At 47.7% G+C, this 17,690-nt stretch overlaps 1 protein-coding gene across 4 annotated transcripts in view; it reads left to right on the top strand.

Moving 5' to 3' along the window:
* RELB (RELB proto-oncogene, NF-kB subunit) overlaps positions 1-17,690 on the top strand; it is a 28,942-nt gene extending 11,252 nt beyond the window's left edge. For 2 of the 4 annotated variants that reach the window (XM_082438715.1, XM_082438713.1), the window contains exons 4-11: positions 4,031-4,188; positions 5,535-5,626; positions 5,808-5,939; positions 7,497-7,601; positions 12,283-12,498; positions 13,304-13,372; positions 13,511-13,588; positions 16,881-17,690. In XM_082438715.1, coding sequence (XP_082294841.1) covers positions 4,031-4,188; positions 5,535-5,626; positions 5,808-5,939; positions 7,497-7,601; positions 12,283-12,498; positions 13,304-13,372; positions 13,511-13,588; positions 16,881-17,266 — 1,236 coding nt within the window. In that variant the 3' untranslated portion in view covers positions 17,267-17,690. Of the gene's footprint in view, positions 1-4,030; positions 4,189-5,534; positions 5,627-5,807; positions 5,940-7,496; positions 7,602-12,282; positions 12,499-13,303; positions 13,410-13,510; positions 13,589-16,880 lie in introns of all 4 variants that reach the window. The other 2 variants (XM_082438712.1, XM_082438714.1) reach the window with 2 other exon arrangements.

Below are 17,690 nucleotides of genomic sequence, written 5' to 3'. Positions count from 1 at the left end.
TCGCCCTGATCTTGGGCTTCCAGCCTCCAGAACTATCGAGAAATAAATATCTGTTGTGTATACGCCACCCAGTTCTTGGTATTTTGTCACAGCAGCCCACACGGAGGAAGACAGGTGTCTTTGGTATCTTTTGACTTGGGTTCATTCCTCGGTCTGTCTTTGCGTTTCAGGACAGGGACATTTGTGGAGGACAGGAAAGGCGTTTTGTAGAATGTCCCACATTCCGGGTTTATTGGCTGTTTCCAGATTAGATCAGGTTATTCATTTTGGTGGGAATACTCCAGCGGTGATGCTGGGGCCCTCTAGGTGTCTCACATCATGGCCATGGGGTGGCAGTTTAATATCTGATGCTGAGTCGGAGCCCGTGGTGAAGGTGGTGTATTAGTCAGCTCGGGCTGCCATAACAAAATACCACAGACTGCGTGCCTTGAACCACAGGAATTTATTGTCCCACAGTTCTGGAGGCTGGAAGTCCAAAACCGAGCTATCGGCAGGGCCGGTTTCCTCTGAGGCCTCTCTCCTGGGCTTGCAGACGGCTGCCTTCTCACTGTGTCCTCACTTGGTCTTTCCTCTGTGTCAGCACTGGTGTCTCTTTGTGTGTCCAAATTACCTCTTCTTATAAGGCCATGAGGAGACTGGATTAGGACCCACCCTAAGGCCTCATTAATTTACTCACCTCTTTAAAGGCTCTATCTCCAAATACAGTCACATTCTGAGGTACTGGGAGCTGGGGCTACAACATATGAATTTTGGGGGCGTGCAGTTTAGCCCATAACAGGGAGTGACCACCATTGAAAAGGTATAGCTTTCCCTTTGTAATTAGTACATTACCTGTGGGGTGATACTTTGAGGCTGTGTTTTCCCCAACTTTTTATTTCTAAGTCTTTCCAGGCAGTTATTCTAGCTTTGTGTTGGTTTTGATTTCAAAGAGTCAGAACAGTAAATGTCCAACAATAGGGGGTGACCTGACTCCGAATTTCGATTTAGTATTTTCATCCCCATCTTTTAGAGGAGGAAACTGAGACTCAGAGAGTGTAAGTTACTTGCTCAAGGGTACACAGCAAATTCATTGTAGTAATTACTGCCATTTACTAAGTGCTCTTGTGTGCCAGGTACTTAGTACCTATTTTACGGATAAGGACGGTAAGACCAGAGAGGTTTATCACACAGACGGCCAGTGGTAGAGCCTGGTTTGGTACCAGGTCTGACTGACTTCAAGGCCTAATGTCTATCCACAATCTCGCATGACATCTCAAAGATGAAAAGCTTTCGTGACTTCCCTGGCGGTCCAGTGGTTAAGACTCCAAGCTTCCACTGCAGGAGCCGCAGGTTCGATTCTTGGTCAGGGAGCTAAGATCCCACATGCCGCATGGTGCAGCCAAAAAAAAAAAGGGATGAAAAGCTTTCAGCCTTGCAGTCTTCATGACTCCTGAGACTGTTGACTCTGAGCTTTTCAGAATCTCCTAATGTTACATCAGGGAGCTGGTTAAACTAATGGTTTTAACCCATCTGACTCAATGAAATTTGTCTACTCAATATAAATTGTCTACTCATAATCATCCCTGAAATCCATAATGCCCCAACTTCAGTATGAAGGAGAAATAAAAGGAAAATTATACAGCCTATACAAGCACATTTATTTCAGTATGTAAATGCTTGGGCACAGCCTCAGGGAAATGAAAACAAAGTAACAGTTGCTTTGGATCTCATTAATACAGCAGCATGAATGCAGCCCGACCCAGCGTGGTGGACTTGGCTACTTAAATGCCACACATCCAGCGTGGCCATAGGTGACAGGATTTCCCAAAATGATGAACAATTGGGAATTCCCTGGCGGTCCAGTGGCGCAGCAAAAAAAAAAAAAAAAAAAAAAGGCCACCAAAGTGGTGAACAATTCTCAGTTCAAATGAAACCAGTCTCCTCTCAATTAACATGGTGATTGCAGTCCTTGAAAATTCAGTGTATTTGAAAGTTACGGGAAAAAATACCGTACATGTAAAACGGAAGGAGGTTCTGGGTTCCGACCATTTAAAACAGGCTTGTCACTGATGTGAATGTTGGCGGGACATTCAGAAGTCTTGCAGGACTTGTGTGGGACTGTCCTGGTATTGCAGGCTGTGTAGCACCTGCGGCCCTGTACTGCCTGCTGTGTGTCCCGATCCCAGTGTCAACCAGAATGGTCCTCAGTATCCCAAACGCCCCCTAGAGGGCAGTACTCCCTCACTGAGACGCACCTGTTCATTGTATTTTATAGGCACCGGCTTTACACTTTCGGAGCAGGCTTTAGTGGTTCTTTCATGCCAGTTAGGGCCCTGTGAGTGACCCAGGAAAGCCAAGCGGCCACGTGGGTCTGGGCCCTGTCTCAAGGGGTTAGTTACTGTCTGCTGCCCCACGTGGCTGCTGAGTAGAAGTCCAGCCCCAGTTGCCATAACTTCCCTTTTAAAAAAGAGAATCTGGAAATCTGGAATAACGTGATGTCTCATACTTTTAAAATGTAAGCTCAAGATTTTCCCCAACTTTTAAAAAAATTTTTTTTATTGAAGTATAGTTAATTTACAATGTTGTGTTAATCTCTGCTGTACAGCAAAGTGATTCAGTTATACATATATATATATACATTCTTTTTCATGTTCTTTTCCATTATGGTTTATCACAGGGTATTGAATAGAGTTCTCTGATATACAGTGGGACCTTGTTGTTTATCCATCCTATATATGAGATTGCATCTGCTAACCCCAGACGCCCAATCCTTCCCTCCCCCACCCTGCCCCAACTTTTTATTCTGAAAAAAAAAATCCTTTAAATCTTTTATTTTCTAGGTTTTTTGTTTGTTTGTTTCATTGAGGTATAACTGATATACAAACAATGCATGTATTTAATGTACACATTTTGATGAGTTTAGATGAAAAAAATTTTAATATCCAGAAAAATTAAAAGAAGAGTACAATAAGTACCTGTGTACCCTTCACCTATATGTACCAGTTGACATTTTGCCCCATTTGCTATATCTGTCACTCTCTCTCCATACACACAAACACACACATACACGCATGCACAGTGCTCACACACACACACAAATACACATTGTGTTTTTTGCACACCCATTTGCAGATGAGTTGTAAATATCATGTTATTTCACCTCTACATACTTCAATGGGCATCTCTTAAAAATAAGCTCCTGCATGTCTAGGACACTCATTACCATCCCTAGGAAAATTAATAATATTCCATAATATCATCTAATATACAGTCCGTACTTAAATTTCCCAATTGTCCCCCAAATGTGTGTTTTATAATTGTTCCCCCCCCAATCCAGGATCCAATCAAGGATCCTATGTTGCATTTGGTTATCGTGTCTCTGTAGCCTCTCTCGTCTTTTTTTTTTTTTTTTTTGAAATTGAGTTATATTTGATCAAATCTTAAGTGTATAGCTCTAGGAATTTTGACATATATATATACACTGTGTAACTACCAGCCAGGTCAAAATACATTTTTTGTTCTCTTTTAACACAAAATATGACACCCATCTTTTTATTGTCTTTCATGCCACTAATATGTCTGACCAGATGACCACAATTTGGGCTCTTCTGATGTTTCCTCCTGATTAGATTCCGGTGGTGCACTTCTGAAGGGGCTGTCATAGAAGTGACGTGTTCTTCCCAGTACATCCCATCAGGGGATGCCTGTGTTACTTTGGCCCCATAGTGGTGACGCTGATCTTGATCACATGGTTAAGGTGGTGTCTACCAGGTCTCTCCACAATTAGTATGTTATCTGTGGGCTGTACTTGGAGACCTTGCGTGCATGCAGTTTTTTTAAAGTCGAGTGGTGAAAGAAAGCACATCTGTGGGGCAGATCTCATGTTATGAGGCTGCCAGGTTGGAAGCCTCCGGTTTAGGATCCCGGAGGCATCTTCAGCAAACATTCCTCCATCGTCGGGGGACAGGGGAGGGGCGGGGAGCTACCAAAGGAGGCTTGGATGGGTGCAGGTGTCTGCAAAGGGACCCCAAGAGCACCTGTCTTCCTGCAGCTCCGGGATTGTGGAGGGCTGCGGGAGGTGGAGGTGACCGCGTGCCTGGTGTGGAAGGACTGGCCTCACCGCGTTCACCCTCACAGCCTCGTGGGGAAAGACTGCACAGACGGCGTCTGCAGGGTGCGGCTCCGGCCTCATGTCAGCCCCCGGCACAGGTACCTGAGCCCTGACCCCTCACCCTTGGTCACGGAGATTTTGAGGGGCTGAGGATCACCCCGGAAAACCTTAAGAGCAGGGACAGCTTAGCCAGACTCTCCCCACTGCATCTCCTAGATGGGGAAACTGAGACCTGGGGGCCGTGGAGGGTCTTACCTAGGCCTGGAACCCTGCCGCACACGCATTCACACGCATTATATTTATCCCCATTTTGTAGAGGAGGAAACTGAGGCTCAGAGAGGCGAAGGAGCCCAGATAGCCAATGGCAGAGCTGGAATTTGACTGCAGACCTGACTTAGCTGCAAGTCCCATTCTTTCTTTCGCTTTATAATTTATATGTTTTTAATTTAAAAATTTAAAGGTTCAGAAAGGGTGTGCAATGAAAAATAAATTTCCTACCATCTTTGGTCCTCTGGCCACCAGTGCCCCTTTCTGGAGGCAGCTAAAGATATGCTATGCATATATATTTTTTTCCTTCCCTTATGAATGGTAGAAGACATTTGCACCTTGTTTTTATGTTCCAGTACATCTTAGAGATAATTCCTGTCAGTACATTTAGAGCTGTCCTATCCTTTTTATTGGCTGCATAGTATTCCAATGTATGGATGCACACAATTAATTAACTCCCTATGAATGGGCACCCACAATGGTTCCAATCTCTTGTTGCTCTATAACTAACTGTGCTTCAGTGAACAGCTTCACATATATACTCTTTCTTCTGCAGGATGAATTCCTAAAAATGAAATTGCTGGCCCCAAGTCTGTGCATTTATACTTTTAGTGATTTATAAACTTAGTGAAAATGTCAGCTCCATGAAAGCAGGGATTTTATCTCTTTTGTTCTCTGCTGTATCCCCCAGTGCCTAGCACAGTCCCTGGCACACAGTAGGTGCTCAGGAAATATTGGTAGAATGAATGAATACTGCCATGTTGTCCTCCAATATGTGATTGCTGGGGCAATTTACAGTCCCGCCAGCAATGGGTGAGAGTGCCTGATTCTCCACAATATCACCAGCAGAGGGTATTGTCAGACGTTTTGATCTCTGCTGTTTTGATGAGTTTTTTAAAAAATTGGCATCACATTGCTGTTTAATTTGCAGTTTTCTTATTATAAATGAGGTCAACAGGTGCTTTCCTGTGGTAAAGATAAGTTCTGTCAAGAATTCTCCACACCCCTGAAGGGTTTGAACCCCAGTCCCCTCCCAATGCTGGGACCCCTGGGCCTGGGGGGCTTTAGCCTCTGAGACTGTGAGCCCCGAGACAGCATCTACCAGAGCCGTCCTGTGGGTTAGGGCTACACCTGCCCCCTCAGGATTACCTCCCTTCCCCCCTTCCCCCCGACTCAGTTTTAACAACCTGGGCATCCAGTGTGTGAGGAAGAAGGAGATCGAGGCCGCCATTGAGCGGAAGATTCAGCTGGGCATCGACCCCTACAATGGTGAGTCCCCACGCCTAGCCTCAGCATTCCGTCCTCCCAGACCCCTCGCCCCCTCTGCCACCCCTGTCCCCTCGCCTTCTCCAGTATCCACCATCGCCACAGCCCCATCCCTTCCCTGTCCCCTGTCCCCCAACCAGGGTCTCCACCCCCCACACTCAGCCTTCCCATATCTCTCCCACAGCTGGGTCCCTGAAGAACCATCAGGAGGTGGACATGAATGTCGTGAGGATTTGCTTCCAGGCCTCATACAGGGACCAGCAAGGACAGATGCGCCGGATGGACCCTGTGCTCTCTGAGCCCGTCTACGACAAGAGTGAGTCGAGGGTGCTGTTCCATTTGGATTGTCTTTGGCTGCGGGTACCAGAAAGCCCCACATACAATGGCATGAACAAACAGGGAGTTCTTTTTTTTTTCTCAGTTATTAAGGCTGTTCCTATTGATTCAGCTGCTCAGCTATATCTGAGTGCTGGTTCAGCAGCTCTGTGATTCTCTTGGGCTTTCCCTCATGGTCATGAACTGGCTGCCATAGCTCCAGACATCGTGTCTGTGTTCAAGGCATGATGGGCAGTGACACCCTGTGTGGTGTGCAGGCTGTACACTGCCCAATTCTAGGGGTCAGCATTTACTAGGTAGCCTCTGGGAATGGGGCTTTCTGGTGTTGCAGAAGGCACAACCAGTACAACTATACTAGGCAGCCCTTGAGAAGAGGCAGCATGAGTAATAATCTCTCTCTCTTTCATAGAGAAAATAATATATTCCTCAGAATCACCCTGGTAGACATTTCCTTATGTCTCATTGGCCAGAACTTGGTCCCACGGCCACCCTTAGTTGCAAGGGAATCTGAGAAAGCAAGTATTTAGGTTTTTCATCCTCTATAGAGGGGTACAGGTATGGAAGAGGAGATTGGGAATGGCTGTTAGATTTTAGCCAGCCTACAGTGACTGCCACAAGCATCAAAATGGGCAGGGATATTAATTCAATCAGGACTTTTATGGGTGCAAGAGATAGAATCCCAACTCAAATAAGGAAAAAAAGAAGAATTTGTTCCATTAACTAAAAATATCCAGAGGTAGCACAGTGCTTCAGGTCTGGCTGCATCCAGGTTCTCAGTGATGTCATTAGGGATCTCTTTCCATCTCTCAGCCATGCTTCCTTTATGTTAAGAGTCACTGTTGGCAGGGCCCTCCCACGCAGGGGCAAAATAACTGTACGCAGCTCTAGTCTTACATCCTACCAGCATGACACTTCTCCCCTGCTCCCAAAGAGAGATTCTCTTACTCAGTATTTTTGCTCAGAGTCCCAGGGCTGTCTCTCATTGGCCTAGTTTTAGTCATGTCCTCCTCGCTGACTAATCAGCTGCAGCCAGAAGGAGGCGATGCTCTGACTGGCCAGGTCTAGGGCAAATGATCACTTCTGAGCTGGGAGTGGGCTCCGCCCTACCCAATCCCCATGACTGAGGTGGGGGGTGGTTCCTTAAAGGAAAACTGGGGGGGGACTGTTAACAGAAGAAGGGCCAGGACTACTAGACTGGCAAAACAACATGTGTCCACTACAAGTTTCAGGCCATTAGCCCTCATCTAAGACTCATCCCTGACTCCTGACCCCACCAGCCCTGAGGTCTGAGGGTCTCCCTTTTGGGCAGACACTCACCGGACCTCAGCACGGAGGACTCATGATCGTCCATTAACCTCTTCTGCCTGGGCATCTTCTTTTTCCACCTGGACCACAGGTTCCAGAAGGGTCAGGCACCCTGGCTTCTCCATTTCCCACCTCTCCACACCCCAGGGTGGGCACCCATGGGGTACCTGGTAAGGGTTTGATGACTGAATTCTCGTTTTTTCTGTGTGCCTCTTCCTCTCCTCTTTCCCAGAGTCCACAAACACGTCAGAGCTGCGGATTTGCCGAATCAACAAGGAGAGCGGGCCGTGCACGGGTGGCGAGGAGCTCTACCTGCTGTGCGACAAGGTGCAGAAAGGTGAGGGGCCTGGGGCAGCGAGTGGGCGGAGTGGGGTCTGCCAGCAGGGGCAGCTGGGGAGCCCGGAGGATGAGAGGGTGAAGAAGAGCCAGTTAACCAGGGGAGCCGAGTAGAAGGGTCCAGAGCTTTGGTTTTGGAGTCAGAGAGAAACAGCCAATTGATTCATTCACTCACTGACTCACTCACTCACCTGCTCACTCATTCATGAACAAAGAAGGAGGCACAAACAAACAAACAGTGCTGGCCTGCGCTGGGTACCTGGCAGGCCTTGCCATCATGAGCTCCGGGGGACTCTGGTATTAAAATCGTGGAGTTGCATAAATAAATGCTTTAGGACAGTTGGATCAGGGCTACGAATGGAGAAAATGGACAGTGTTTCCACATGATTCACATCTGTTCAAATGTCAAAACCCTTTTTCAAATAGGGTTTTTGGGTGTTTTGTTGGTTTGTAAAAAAATTTTTTGGCCCGCGCCCCCTGCATTGGAAGGGCGGAGTCTTAACCATTGGACCAATTAAAAACAGGGTTTTTTGAAAAGAAAAAACAACCCAGGATTGCCTGGGGGGAGAGCTTTCTCTTTTTTCTTTTTTTTAGTATTTATTTATTTATTTGGCTGCGCTGGGTCTTAGTTGCGGCACGTGGGATCTTCATTGCTGCATGCGGGATCTTTTTTTTTTTTTTTAATTGCACATTTTTTTTTTAAATTTTATTTATTTTTGGCTGCCTTGGGTCTCCATTGCTGCGCATGGGCTTTCTCTAGTTGTGGCGAGTGGGGGCTACTCTTCATTGCGGTGTCCACGGGCTTCTCATTGCGGTGGCTTCTCTTGTTGTAGAGCACAAGCTCTAGGCACGCAGCCTTCCGTAGTTGCAGCACGCGGGCTCAGTAGTTGTGTCTCGCGGGCTCTAGAGCGCAGGCTCAGTAGTTGTGGCGCATGGGCTTAGTTGCTCTGCGGCATGTGGGATCTTCCCGAACCAGGGCTCGAACCCGTGTCCCCTGCGTTGGCAGGCGGATCCTCAACCACGGCGCCACCAGGGAAGCCTATGTTGCTCTTATTAAGTGCTAAACTCTGTCCTAAGCACTTTGTATGTGTCATTTATTCAATCATCTAATTGCCTAACAATTCTGAGGTAGATTCTCTTATTCCCCTTTTACAGATGAGGAAAACGAGGCACAGAAAGATTAAGTAACTTGCTCAAGGTCACAGAGGTAGTCAGGTGGAGACAGGATTTGAATCCAGCTGGTCTGTGCTTCTGGGAGGAAAAGTAAAAAATAAAGAAAGGGAGCTGAAAAAAAATCAGGAAGACGGTGCAAAAGTAGTATCTGGAGGTAGATAATGCTGAGGAAGGGGATAGAGAGAGATGGCTGGAGGTGTTGTGGGGCACAGTTTGACTTAGTGGGGCCAGGGAGGACCGCTCTCAGGAGACGACACTGGAGCCACGAAGAATCTGTGTGGCCATGTGAGGAAGAGTGTTCCAGCAGAGGGAACAGCAAGTGCAAAGGCCCTGAGGTAGGAGCAGGCCTAGTTGTTGGAGGAACAGTGAAGCCAGTGGGGCAGGAGGGCAGTGAGAGGGGAGGAGGATTGGAGAACATGCTACAGCCTCAGGAATCCCCCGCACAATCCTTTCTCGGGTTGTATGGTTAGATAGTTAACGTCTATCTCCACCCCCACCCTCCCGCCCCTGGGTTGTCTGGGCAGGACCTGGGAGGATCCTGGTGAGCAGCTGTGTCCCCGGAACCACCCAGTCCAAGGCCAAGCACACATGAGGTTCTCGGGGAAAAAAACAAACAAACAACTTTTTTTTTTTTTTTCCTGATTCTCTCTCTCTCTCTTTTTTTTTTTCTGCAAGGTTTACTCTTTTTTTTTTTTTTTTTTTAATGGTTCTCAAACCTAGATGATCTTCAGAGTCACTTTTATTTTTATTTATTTATTTTTTTAATTAATTAATTTTTTTTTTTTTTTTGGTTGTGTTGGGTCTTCGTTTCTGTGCGAGGGCCCTCTCTAGTTGCGGCAAGCGGGGGCCACTCCTCATCGCGGTGCGCGGGCCTCTCACCATCGCGGCCTCTCTTGTTGAGGAGCACAGGCTCCAGACGCGCAGGCTCAGTAGTTGTGGCGCCCGGGCTTAGTTGCTCCGCGGCACGTGGGATCTTCCCAGACCAGGGCTCGAACCCGCGTCCCCTGCATTAGCAGGCAGATTCCCAACCACTGCACCACCAGGGAAGCCCCCTGCAAGGTTTACTCTTAAAACAAAACATTTAAACCATTTTAAAGTGTATACTTCATTGACATTTAGTACATTCCCAAGGTTGTGCCACCACCACTCTCTGGTTCCGGAACATTTTCATCACCCCAGAAAGAAACTCAGTACCCATTAGGCAGTGACTCCCTATTCCCCTCTCTTCCAGCCTCTGACATCCACCAGTCTATTTTCTGTCTCTATGGATTTACCTATTTTGGACATTTTATGTAACAGAATCATACAATATGTGGCCTTTTATGTCTGGATCCTTTTACTTAGCGTAATGTTATGAAGGTTCATCCATGCTGGAGCAGGTATCAGTGCTTTGTTCCTTTTTATGGCTAATATTCCATAGATGGATATACCCCATTTTGTGTATCCATTCATCAGTTAATGGGCATTTGGGTTATTTTTACCTCTTGGTTATTATGAATAGTGTTGATTTAGACATTTGTGTATCAGTTTTTGTTTGAACACCTGTCTTCAATTCTTTTGGATATGTACCCAGGAGTGGGAGGTTCTTATAAGATTTTGAATGAATGGGCAAATGGTTATTGGGTGGCTCCTCTGTGCTGGGTTCTGTGCTAGGCAGTGGTGGGACACAGCAGTGACAGAGACAGGCCCAGCCTCTGCCCTCACAGGGCTCTCAGTTCAGAGGGACGTAGGGAAAGAAAGACAAATTACAAATGTGAGTAATGCTGAGAGGGAAGAAGACAAAGTGCTGAGACTGAACAACAGGAAGTCCAGACATGGTCCGGGCATCTGGGAAGGCTTCCCAGAGGAGGTGATATATGAGCTGAAATCTGAGGAATGCCAAGGAGGCTGTTAGGAGCCTGGGAATTGCGGTCAGGGCAGGGAAACTGTTCCTGCCCTGGGTGAATGATTCGAGGTACATGTGAGTCCTGTTCCATTATTCACTCACTAACTGATCTCGGGCAGGTGACTTCACCACCCTGAGCCTGTTTCCTCATCCCTAAAATGAGCTGGTGTTAGGATGAGATGGGATCCCACGTACCTAAAAACTACACTACAGAGAGTTAGCATTTACTGAGGATTTCCTGAGTGCCAGACCTGGAGCTAGTATTTTGCATAATACTAATAAAAACTATCATACTTAACATGGACTTAGGAGCACCTATTATGTTAAGCCCTTTTCTAAGACCTTTTCTTGGAGTGACTCATTTAATCTTCCTAACAACTCCTGTGAGGTGAGTACTATGACTTTCCCTCTTGAAGGTGAGAAAACTAGGCCCAGAGATATCAGTAACTTCCTCAAGCTGTAAGAGCTGGTGGTGAAGAGCTCTAGCCTGCCTGGATTCCCATCTTGGCTCCACCACTTGCTGACTGTGACCTTGGACTAGTGACTTAACCTCCCTGTGCCTTTGCTTTCCCCTCAATATAATGGACTTCCTAAAGGTAGTTTTTTCATAGGATTGTTATGTGTCTTAGAGGCAAACCATGTCTGTCCAACACATATAAAGCCTCAGTATATGGAGTTAGTGTGATGAGAGGCAATGCAATAAGACAAGAAAAAGAAATAGTAGGCAGAGTAGCAGACTGAATCCCGACTAATCTGCTACCAGCTGTATGACCTGGGGTTAGTCTCTTAAACCCTCCAAGCCTCGATTTCCCCATCTATGAAGTGGGTGTCTAGAAAAGAGTTAACATAGCAGGTCTGAGACTGTTAGCCTTTGGAAGCCCAGTTTACAAGGTTGACCCTTGGCTGGCTTTTGGGAACTTTGAGAGGGCTCCTACCATTTCCTGACTGTTAAGAGTGGCTCACTGTACCTAAACCGTACAAACAATATGGTTTGTGTGGATCATTTGCTTTCCTTCTGGGAGTCTGGAATTTTGATATGTGCCAGTTAGAGGGAGCCTACTTGACCAACTCCCAGTAAAAACCCTGGGCAGTAAGTCTCTAATGTGCTTCCTTGGTAGAAGCATTTCATGTGTGTTGCCACTGGGGGCAGCAGTGTGCGGTGTGCATGTTCTGTGTGACTCCCCTGGGGAGAACTCTTGGAAGCTGGCACCTGGTTTCCTCTGGACTTCGCTCCAGGCACCTTTCCTCTTTACTGCGTGTGCATCTATCTTTTCCTGTAATAAATCATAGCCATGAGTACAACTATGTGCTGAGTCCTGTGAGTCCCCTTAGTGAATCACTGAATCTGATGGTGGTCTTGGGGGCCCCTGATAAGGTGGAAATATTAATTCTACCTGCCTTTTGGATTGTTAAAGGATTAGATGAGTGTGTGTGTGTGTGTGTATATGTCAGTGACTGGCACACGGTAGGTGCTCAACAGAAAGTTAGCTGCCACTATGATTAGTTTTATTATGATTAGTTTTATGCTTAGAAATATTGGTGTTGATTTTGGGGGAGGCTGAGTGAGTTGGGTCTCCGGTGGACCAGTGTCCTGGCTCAGCTGACGCCCGCACTTTCCTGCCAGAGGATATATCGGTGGTGTTCAGCAGAGCCTCCTGGGAAGGCCGGGCTGACTTCTCCCAGGCCGACGTGCACCGCCAGATTGCCATTGTGTTCAAGACACCACCCTACGAGGACCTGGAGATTGTTGAACCTGTGACAGTGAACGTCTTCCTGCAGCGGCTTACTGATGGGGTCTGCAGTGAGCCTCTGCCCTTCACATACCTGCCTCGGGACCATGGTAACCACAGCCACCCAGGGTGACCCATCGCCTCAGAGACTAGGTCTTTGGTCTTGCTTGGGGTGACCCAAAGGGGAAAGGGGAAGAGGCAGAAGTAGAATGCAGGCTCAGAGTTGCACAGACTGGGGTTCAAATCCCGGTCTGCTGCTTACTGGCTGTGCGATCTTGGCTTCTCCTAGCCTCAGACTCCTCCTGTGCAAAATGGAAATAATAATAGTACCCATTTTATGACATTTTGGGACTATTTAATCATTCCTCCCCTCAGCACGCCTGCTCATGACTGGCCCTTGCTGGGTAGTGCTGAGAACATAGCGGTGACTGAGACAGCCCCAGCCCTACCCTATGAGGCTCATAGTCTTATGGGGAGATGGGGGACAGATCCATTCCCATACAGTGACAACCAGAGTGGGCAGGGCTGGGATTGGAATTGCTTACGGAACTCGGATTGCCCAGAGTGGGGCACCTGACCCAGCCTTAGGGTTCAGGGAGAGCTCCCTAAAGGAGGGGACGGCTGACCTGAGGATGGGAGGATGACTAAGCAATTCTCCAGGGAAGTGGTACAAGTTGAGGAAGAGTGTTTGAAGCAGCGGGAACAGCAAGTGCAAAGGCCCTGAGGCAGGATTGTGTCTGGGACGTACCGGTGTAGCTAGAAGTGGATTTGGGTTTTATTCTGATTAAGATGTGGACATCTATTTGCATTGGTTGGGCAAAAACCAGAACAGCACAACAACTTCCCAAATCGTCTCTATAATTAATTCTTATTTTTAATGGATTATTTTGTATGCCTCTGGTATCTCCTAAACAGACAGCTACGGTGTGGACAAGAAGCGGAAACGTGGGCTGCCCGACGTCCTTGGGGAGCTGAATAGCTCTGGTGTGTTCCCTCTGCCCCTTTTCGCATCCCTCTCCAGGTTACTGGGAGGGGATGACTGACCCTACTGCCCTGGCCCACCCCAGGTTGGGGAGGAGGGGCTGTTGGGATCCAGGGGTCCTCATCTCTGCCTTCCCTCAGACCCCCATGGCATCGAAAGCAAACGGCGGAGGAAAAAGCCGGCCTTCCTGGATCACTTCCTGCCCGGCCACGGCTCAGGTGGGTCCTGGCTCAGTGCAAGCCCCTGCCCACAAGGTGGGCTGAGGGTGAGCTGCAGCCCTGCTTTTCTGGCCTTTTCAGGCCCCCCAGGAGCTCCTACTAGGGCAGTGTCTCACCACTTAGCCAGCAACATAAAGTGGAAAGAATAGTGGTTCTGGACACAGTCTGGAGGCTCTGATCTCCACTGGGCCATTTACCTGCTGTGTGACCTTCACCAAGTTGCTCTACCTCTCAGAGCCTCAGGGCTCCTCTGAAAAGTCTCACCACATACCTACCTCACTGACCTTTTAAAATTTAATGTATTTATTTTTACAGACACTATATAATGATCACATAACTGCTTTGTGTGTGCTTACTCACTTAATCTGGGTAATCACCCTGGGGGGGGGTGCTGTCATCTCCCCCCACACCCCACCCCCATTTTACTGGTGAAAAACTTGAGGCCCAAAGAGGCGATGTCTCTTGCCCAAGGTCACACAGCCAGTCTGAGGTGGAGCAGGGAGCTGCACCTGGGCATAGGTTTAGATTAGTGATGACATGTGAAACCAGTAGTAGGGAGTAGATGGTAGATAAATGGGGGTGGTGTCAGAGCCAGCCAGCCTTGAATTCAGCCACCCTCTGGCCTCTTCTACTGCAGCCTTCGTCTCAACTCACATGCCAGCCTCCAGTTCCCATGAATTCTAACCCTGTCTGGCTGCCATCCAAAGCCTCCCCACTCGCTGACCACTAGCTCTAAGAATGCTGTCCCCAACACCCCAGCGACCCCACGGCGCCCAGCTGCCAGCCAGCTGCCAACCACTCAGAGTCTGCTGAGCCTGGACCACTCCAGCCAGTCCCACCCTGAAGGTTTCAATTATCACCTGTTGTCCCCCCAACCCACTGTAACCAATGCCCAACAGCTCTGCCCCTAGAAACCCCCAATCCTAGTCCATTTCATCAACCTTCGATTCCCAATCCCCAAAGCCTCTCCTCATCAGCCACCTGTCATTCATCCACTTGTTCTGTCGCCCCGATTTCCCAGTGTCTAAAGTTCCCCTCTCTCATCCTTGTGGCAAAGCTGCCCTGGCACTAGAGTGTGATGGTTAGGAGCATGGCCTCTGGAATCAGACTGGGTTTGAATTTGAGGACACAATTTAGCCACTGTATGACCTCTTTGGGCCTCAGTTTACTTAACTTGCAGATGGAGACCCTCCCTCTTAGGGTTCCTTCCAGAATTTAGTGAGGTCACATCACACAGTTATTTAGCACAGTGGCTGACATAGAGTTGGTGCCCAGGAGATGTTAGGAACTTGCCAGAAAGCAGGAATGCCACCTGCATTTGTTTAACTGCATTTGATCATGTTTAACTGCATTCATAGCAAAACCCCAAATAACAGGAGCTTCAATAGGATAGAACATTATTTCTCCTCTCACATAAACACAGTCCAGAGGTAGGTGGTCCATGGATGGTTTGGTGGCTGCATGATCATCAGAGACCCAAGCTCCTGCCATTTTCAGCTCACAGTTTCCACCTCATGGTTCAAGGTGGCTGTTGCAGCTGCAGCCATCACGCCCACATTTCAGCCAGCAGCATTTAGTCACATCAAGCTACAAGGGAGGCTGGGAAATAGGAGTTCAAGCAGCGCAGTGTCTCTTTCTGAGACAAGTGTTATCAACCTTTGCTGGTGAGGTTTGTCTTGTCTCAAAAAGAGAGACTCTCCCACAGTGACACCATTTTACTATACAATTTTGGGACTTGTGACTTCTCCCTTGGGTCTCCCATGGTGTGGATATTTCACTTTTCGGGTTGTCTTTATTTTGGGGGGGGAGCTTTGGAGCCTCCTCTTCTTCCTCATTCTTGGGGAAAACTCCCTAGCACTACAGGAGCATGATTTCAACCCTGCTTCTGCAACTCACCTGTGGACTGCAAGTTATTTTGCCTGTTTGCTTATTAAATGAGAATGATCCTATTTTTAGTTTTTTGAGGAACCTCCAAACTGCTTTCCACAGTGACTGTACCAATTTACACTCCCACCAACAGTGTAGGAGGGTTCCCTTTTCTCTACATCCTTGCCAACATTTGTTATTCGTGTCTTTTTTTTTTTTATTTTTTTTTATTATTTATTTATTTATTTATTTGGTTGCACCGGGTCTTAGTTGCAGCACGCATGTGGGATCTAGTTCCCCTGCCAGGGATCAAACTCAGGCCCCCTGCATTGGGACCATGAAGTCTTAACCACTGTGCCACCAGGGAAGTCCCATTCGTGTCTTTTTGATGATAGCCATCCTGCAGGTGTGAGGTGATATCTCATTGTGGTTTTAATTTGCATTTCTCTGATGATTAATGATGTTGAGCATCTTTTCATGTGCCTTTTGGCCAACTGTATGTCTTCTTTGGAAAAATGTCTGTTCACGTCTTCTGCCCATTTTTTAATCGGGGTGTTTTTGATGTTGAGTTGTATGAACTTTATATTTTGGATATTAACCCCTTATCAGTCATATCATTTGCAAATACCATATGACCCAGCAATTCCACTCCAGGTATATATTTTTAAAAAAATGAAAACACTAATTTGAAAAGATACATGCACCCCAGTGTTCATAGCAGCATTATTTACATTAGCCAAGAAATGGAAACAACCTAAGTGTCCATCAATAAATAAATGGATAAAGAAGATGTGGTACATATACACAATGAAATACTACTCAGCCATAAAAAAAAAAAAGAAAATTTGCCACTTGCAGCAACATGGATGGACTTGGAGGACATAAGCTTAGTGACAGAGAAAGACAAATACTGTATGATATCACTTACATGTGGAATCTTAAAAAAGAAAAAAGCTAGTGAATATAACAAAAAAGAAACAAACTCACAGATACAGAGAACAAACTAGTGGTTACTGTAGGGAGAGGAAAGGGAGGAGGGACAAGATAGGGGCAGGGGATTAAGAGGTACAAACTACTACGTATAAAATAAATAAGCTATGAGGACATATTGTACAGCACAGGGAATATAGCCAATATTTTATAATAACTATAAGTGGAGTATAACCTTAAAAAATCGTGAATTACTATGTTGTACACCTGGACCATATTGGACATCAACTATACCTCAAAAAAATTATTTTAACAACAACAACAAAAAAAGGGAGATAGAGAACGGTGATAGTCCCTACTCAGGGTTTCTTCTTGGCATTATAGGAGGCCACACTGATAAAGCATTTAGCAACAGAGGGGGCATTTGAGTTAGGGCCTGGCCGGAGGTCGACCGTAAAAGCCCACCATACTTTCTTCTTTCTTCTCATCCCTGCAGGCCCGTTCCTCCCGCCATCAGCGCTGTTGCCAGACACAGACTTCTTCCCTGGCACCGTGTCCCTCCCAGGCCTGGAGCCCCCTTGCGAGCCGGACCTCCTGGACGACGGCTTTGCCTACGACCCCGCTGCCCCCACGCTTTTCACCATGCTGGACATGCTGCCCCCAGCGCCACCACTCATCAGCGCTGTCACGGGCAATGGGGGTGCAGGGGCCGCGGTCGGGGAGCCCCCCGGCCCCGAGCCGCTGACTCTGGACTCGTACCAGTCCCCGGGCCCCGGGGACGGAGGAACTGCCAGCCTCGTGGGCAGCAACATGTTCCCCAATCAGTACCGCGAGGCGGGCTTTGGGGGCGGCCTCCTGTCCCCGGGGCCTGAGGCCACGTAGCCCCCGCGGCGCTGGAGGAGAGGCGCTGGGTGGGGAGGGAGGTGGAAGGGGCCGTGCGAACCCAACCAGGATATCCAGCACCCCCATACCCTTGGGCGGCCCTTGGTCAGTCTTCCGACGTTCTCATCCTTCTGAATCGGACATCTTCAGCGCTGGCGAGAAACTCCGTAGCATTGGTTTCCCCTGAGCCCATTTTACAAGTGAGAAAACTGAGTCTGGAGAGGAAAAGGGGCTTGCTTGGCTCTCAAGCGCTAGCTTGTTGAAGCTGCTGCCTCAGCCCTCACAAGCGGGGGCACCTTCTCCAGGCGGATTCTGTTGTGTACATATGGGAGGAGGGTGCAGATCCCCCGCCCTCCGTCCCCAGGCTTGAAGGTGGGGGGTAGGTTGTTTGTTCTGAGTCTTCCCAATAAAGATGAGATTTTGA

The sequence above is a fragment of the Balaenoptera physalus genome (genome assembly GCF_965194825.1).
Source record: "Balaenoptera physalus genome assembly, chromosome: 19".
Taxonomy (NCBI): domain Eukaryota; kingdom Metazoa; phylum Chordata; class Mammalia; order Artiodactyla; family Balaenopteridae; genus Balaenoptera; species Balaenoptera physalus.
The sequence above is the reverse complement of the archived record's forward strand: the minus strand, read 5'-3'. Positions and strand labels throughout refer to the sequence as shown.